Source organism: Ursus maritimus, unplaced genomic scaffold (genome assembly GCF_017311325.1).
Source record: "Ursus maritimus isolate PB19 unplaced genomic scaffold, ASM1731132v1 scaffold_34, whole genome shotgun sequence".
Lineage (NCBI taxonomy): Eukaryota > Metazoa > Chordata > Mammalia > Carnivora > Ursidae > Ursus > Ursus maritimus.
Genome location: NW_024426008.1, coordinates 7,190,147 through 7,195,981, shown reverse-complemented (window position 1 = coordinate 7,195,981; position 5,835 = coordinate 7,190,147). Strand labels below are relative to the sequence as shown.

The window sequence follows — 5,835 nt, the reverse complement described above, 5'->3', positions numbered from 1 at the left end:
GCCCTAATAAGCTCTGAGTAGCCTCCAGGAGGTGAGGCCTAGGTGACATAGTAACTCATTCCACCCTACAGATAGTTTGGGAGCAGATGAAAAGAGAGTTTGAACCAAGTTCTAGACTTTAAGGATTCACTTTGTAAAGGCCTGAAGGTTTTCAGAGTAAGCTTTTTATACTTTTTACAAAAAGAAAAAATTAAATGTTTTTAATATAGGACATCTGAGCAGGGTCAAATAAAGGACCCCAGGATAAAACTGAGAAGACCACTGTCTGGCTTCTTACAAGGGACCGGTGCACTTGTAGAAGCCAAAAGAGGAAATCAGTAAGAGTTGAAATCACTTTTTCCTTTCCCTAAGAACAAGCCCCAACCCCAGTCCCAGTGAAACACAGAGAAAACCATTCTTTATTAGAAGAAACATTTATATTGAGGAGGATTAATATTCTTGGTTGTGCTGAAGGTTGTTCTCATTAGAGGATATATTGTCATGAAAACTGTGAGGCTTCCTCAACAAGGACTGAAATTTTTCAGGGAATTTTAGGGAAATTTTTCTCCCTGGAAGTGCTGGAGAAGCATTTTCTGCTTGAGTAGAAGAGTCAAATCACTAAACACAGTACTTTCATCAGGGTCACCCCTGGTGGCCAAAAGGGCCTGGCGTACTTGATGCACACAGGTGGGGCTTGGATGAGACACAGACTCCCCGGAGGGCAGAGAAGAAGGGGGTTGACTCTGGCTAAATAATTGGTCCTTGAAGGTCGCAACTTTCCGGGGATGTCTGACCCTGTCTCTGCTCTGTCCGACACTTGTAAGACGGTTCTGGTCAGCACAGACAGCTTCTTGGCTGCAGGACTTGATACTTGCCCGTTTCTTTTGTTGTGGGTCACAGAGAGCCCGATAGTTGGAAGGATGTCTCTTGCCAGGCCCTCCCTGGGCCTGTATTTCCTCCTGCAGCTGGCTTAACTCTGAGACCTCAGATCCATACCTACATGCCAGCTTCTCTTCTAGAATCTTCCCAATGGTAGTCATGAGCCTATGAGCTTCAGGAGGCCCGTCACTCATGAAAGTAGCCACACTTTCAACTGGCTCTTGATGCTGCCCTAAGGTTGACATGAACTTGGCTTTTTGCTGGGGACTTGCCTGCTGTCCTGCGATTTTTTTCTTGGAATTGATCCACTGAAAAAATTGCCTCGTCTTTTTTCTGAAGTAACTTTCAGGAGGAAACTGTTCATTCTGTGACAGCGATGGGGAAGGACTCTCTAATTTTCTGTCCTCAACACGGTGGCTCTCCTTTCTGCCTACAGATGTCCCTACTCCTGAGTCCTCACTTTTACATTTTCTTGCTTTGGAATCCTGAGGTCTCACTTTCTTTGCACTTTTTCTTTGTGGGAAATTCTTAGGCTGGCACTTAGAGAAGGCCAACTTAGAGTCCCAGGACTCCTGCTGCCGATCCTTGCTAATTCTGCTGTCCTCCACTTGGACATGCAGCACCTGGGATGCTTCCATGTCCCTGCTGCAGCCACTCTGGGACTGAGACAGTGAAGCCTTGGAAGTCAAGCTATCTGAAGTGAAGGGCATGTCAGTGGGACATCCTCGAGCCTGGTCATGCTCCTCACTCCCCAATTTAAACTTTAACTCACTAAGGAGCTGTCCTTTCAGGTCTGATAGTTTAGAATCCTGGGGAGCCAGTATTTTTGTTGAGGGATCTTCAGTGGCCAGGGCAGTTTCCACCTTACTCATATTGACATTTAACATTTTGGAGCTTCCCAACTCACTGGTTGTCAAGGTGTCACAAGATTGGGATTGAAGAGTATAGAGCTCCTCGGTGTCGAATATATCCCTGGACAGGTTGGACGCGGCAAACTGTTCTAAATTCTTCTCTACCATCACTTTGCCCTGAACCATTTCTACTCTGTTGCTGGAACTCACATTCTCATCCCTTGGCTCACGTCCAGCCCCAGCTTGCCTTGTGGAAACCTCTGGGCCACATGTGTTGTCTGGTACAATCTCACTGGGTCTGATTTGAGCTCTGATGCTGTGTGTAAGGGGCTGAAAAGTCTGGCTGCCACACTCAGCTATCTGGATACACTCTACAGGCTTATGGTCAGTGTCAGAGTGTGATACCTTCAGGACCCCCTGTCCTTCATTGTCCACAGATGACATAGCAGGAAGAGGACAATCCAGTATGGGGACTGAATTTGTTGTTCTCACCCTGTCTCCCAAAAAAATTTTAGAGCTTCCCTCAAATGGTTTTAAAAACTCAGCTTTGGAATCCACCCCAGAAAGATGCATGGCTGAGGAAGGAATGTCAAATTGGGGAAGAGGCCATGTTTTGGCTTCTCTCAACATATAGAATTTTATGGATTCAAGAACCCTGAGTGGTAGACCCCACCTCTGACTCATGCGAAATCTTATAATATGGGCCTCTAGCACCTGTCGTGTATTGGGATCAAGAAAAGAAAGGTCTGGAGTGGTGATCTGGCAGTAAACCCTACCCACAATATTCTTTTTTGAATTTGTGTTTTCCATAGCAGTCTGGGAACTCCTAGAAAAAGACAATGTATTGTCATCAGCCAGCCATGAATCACACACACCTATAGGAATCCTACCCGCAGTGATCTGCCAAAACTTCTTGCTCATGTGTAATCTAAGAATGCCTTTCGTTTGATTTTGGTCCGTGTCCTTCCTTGAAACATTTAATAATTCATTCCCTGAGTAATTCCTTGAATGACACACACAGTTACTTGTCTCCAAGGCAGCTGTCAGACCCTTTACTAGGTAGCATTCTGAGACCCTTTGTGGGCTGTCTTCTGGGCTCTTCTCTAGGATATACCCAAGATTCCTCCTCATATCCTTCCTTAGCTGGAAATTTATTGGGACCCTCTCATGGAAACTTCCTGGGAGACTCAATTCAATCTTTGCTAGATCCTTGCTACTATGGCCCTGAAGCTCAGAGAATTGTGAGTGAACATGTCTGCCTTTTTGCTGAGAGATTTCTGTTAATTTACACTGAGGTTCCATCAGTGCTAGGGACTCTACATTTCTATAGTCATGGAGACACCAGCGTGGAATTATCTTCCTTGGACTGTGTAACTCCATTGTCTCCTGGGGTTCACAGGTGATATGAAAATGGCCAGGAAGGATGGAGACTGGTACATAGGCATGGGATGACTGGCTAACCAATGGAAGGTTGGGAGCTCGAGGATAAATGGTTTCTTGAGATTTCTGGAACACAGGGACTAAACCCCACAAACTTTCCTGTTGCTTCTGTAACACATGCCATTCCAGGTGTTGATTTTCAGTTGGGATATGAGAGTCTGACTCATTCTTGGATCTATGGAAAGACACTCCACAGTCCCTAATCTGGGATGAAGAAGAAGATGGTATGATTGGGAGGCAGGATTGAAAGTGGGCCTGGGTATTCACCTGAGTGAAAGGTAGGGGCTGGGATTGGGACATGGTTTGAGGCAAGGGTTGGGGATGTACACTGGGGAGAGGAAGGGAATGGGAATGAGGAAGTGGTGGAGATGCTTGATCTTGCATTTTGACTGCAGAGGTATTATGAATTCCATTGAATAAGACAAAATGAGACTCTAGTGGGGAAGTACTACTAGAAAACAGGAGAGTGGCTACTAAGGACTCACTGTGCAAAGAGGGAAGACCCCAGAAGAGCTGCCTATATTTCTGATGCAAGTTTTCCCCCAAATACTTGACACAGAGGAGCTGCTGATAAATACGCAGCTGCTCTGGTTTGCCTTCAGTGTCCCAGCCAGTTTTGGGGGCTGTGGTGACCTGTACATCAAATGGCTGCAGTGAATTCCCTAAGGATGTCCATCGGTTTTCTGACCATATTTGTTTGGAAAATGGCCCCTCCTCTTTTACTTTCTTCTCCAAAATCTGGAAAGCCATTCTCTTTTTCATTTGTCTCTCCAAGAGTGCCTGGAAGTTAGGGCCAGGGAAAGAAAGCCCACTGGCCTCCTTGTGCTTAGTAGCAGAGTCTCTCCAGACATAGGTTTCTGGTAAATGGAGGTAAACTTGCTCTTGCTGAAAATCAGAGTGTGATAATGGGGGGAGGAACATGTTCTTGGCATGAGCCTGCCAACAGGAGAATTCTGAAATTGATGGGCTTGAACAGTCACTACCTCTGATTGTTGGAACATAAGTGGACAACCCACCAAGGCTCTCTGGAGATGACTTCTCAGGAACAGACTTCAATGAGATGGAAATTGATTTAGATTGAGTCACAGTTAAAGTGCAGTCTGATGGTGGTGAAACAGACAGGGTTGGCTGTTCATGAATACAAACAAATGAATCAATGGGATTCCTTGTATGGGACAGAGTTGGTAAGAGGTTGCTCTCTTGTGAAATGGTGGGGTCAAGAGGGGAGACAGTACTCACAGGTAGAGTGGCCTCTGGTTGGACAACAGGATCCCCTTTCTGAATGTCATGTAGTAGGAGAGGGGGAAAGGCAAGGGGTTGGGGTATGGAATGGCTCACTGGGAATTCAGAATCCAAGGCTTTTGGCTCTAGTGGCAGGGAGTGACTGGCGGGTGAGGGTAAGAGAAAGTCAGCCAAAGGGGTCATTGGGTTAGGTGAGAAGATGGAGGGGGGTGGCGGGAAAGGCTCAGTCAAAGGGGCTGGTATTAGGTCTCCTGGAGGGACTTCTGAGGAGTCAGGGGATGAAGTGAATGATGAGTCAGTCACAGGAGCTGTGGAAACCAAGGGGATCACAGAGGAAGTAGCATCTTCTAGGGCCTCTGGGAACAGCAGCCGATTGACCTCAGCAGTTGTGCTATTACACACCTCACAGAAGGGGTCTGGACATAACAGTTGACGAAAGTGGTTGATATGATGATGCCGGCCTAGAGGGCTGCAGGAGACAGGAGGTACAAAGCTGCAGCCAGGACCAGAACAAACATATGTGACCCTGGCAGGTCTGGCAAAGTTAACCCCCACCCACCCACCCAAATCCCTAAGACTTTCACATTCTAACTGAGGATTTTCCATCCCATGTCAATCCCAGGCTTCCCTGAGGCCCTAGAAATTCATAGACTCTGCTTAAAAGGGGGGTACAGGAAAGAAGGTAATTTTTAGTCACCTTTGCAGAAGAGAAAGCACCTTTCTTGCCTCCTCTATTTCACTCTGACAAGTTCTCCAACCTGGGAAACAAAAAAAGCAATGAAGATAGAAGCAAGAGATCTTATAAGAGGCTGAATAGAGTGTCCTTTAAGTGATAACCTTGATATATTGGACTTGCAGAGCTCCAAGAATTAGGATATAAGGTCACATGATCAATGATAATAATAACAAGACATATTGTTTTATCATTCACAATGGGTTTTTTTATGTATTATCTATCCCTTGTGATACTGAAAACCACCCTATGAGGAACATAGGTCAATGGTTACCTCAAAGAGGAAGCTGAGTATCCATGTTGTCACAAGTCCTTCACAAAGTCAGGACACAGAAGTTCTGACTCTTGACATCTCACACGGCCACCTATTGGGCAACACCCATTGCCCAGGCCCAACACTGCTTCATGCTCAGGGATAGGCAGAGCAGGGAATCTGAGAAGGGTTTTGTGCTCTGACTGCCTTTCCATGAGCCTCTCCTCTGAGGCCTCTGTTTTCTAAGAGGGACTGTATCTAGCAGCTGACATCCTCAGAGATCATGGCCCTGGGCCCTCATGGAAAGGACAGGAAGAGTCACCCTTGGAGAGCTCAGGTGAAATAGGCAGAACCTTACCTTTCAGAGTCCCACCTTTCCTCCTCCTCTTGGCTCTGCCCCGACGCTAGAACAAAAATAAAAGAATGACTGGTTGGGACTCATCTCTTACTCTTCCGTC

General features: G+C 46.3%; 1 protein-coding gene across 1 annotated transcript; it reads right to left on the bottom strand.

Annotated features, from left to right (window-relative positions):
• Window positions 1-530: 530 nt before the first annotated feature.
• Window positions 531-4,997, bottom strand: LOC103676359 (spermatogenesis-associated protein 31D3-like). Its single transcript, XM_008705522.2, has one exon. It carries the CDS (start codon window positions 4,995-4,997, stop codon window positions 531-533), a length of 4,467 nt encoding a protein of 1,488 aa, XP_008703744.2.
• Between the last annotated feature and the right edge of the window lie 838 nt (window positions 4,998-5,835).

Excerpts from the sequence above, each read along its gene's own strand:
- LOC103676359 (XM_008705522.2), bottom strand. The coding sequence starts at position 4,997 with ATGGAAAATCCTCAGTTAGAATGTGAAAGTCTTAGGGATTTGGGTGGG.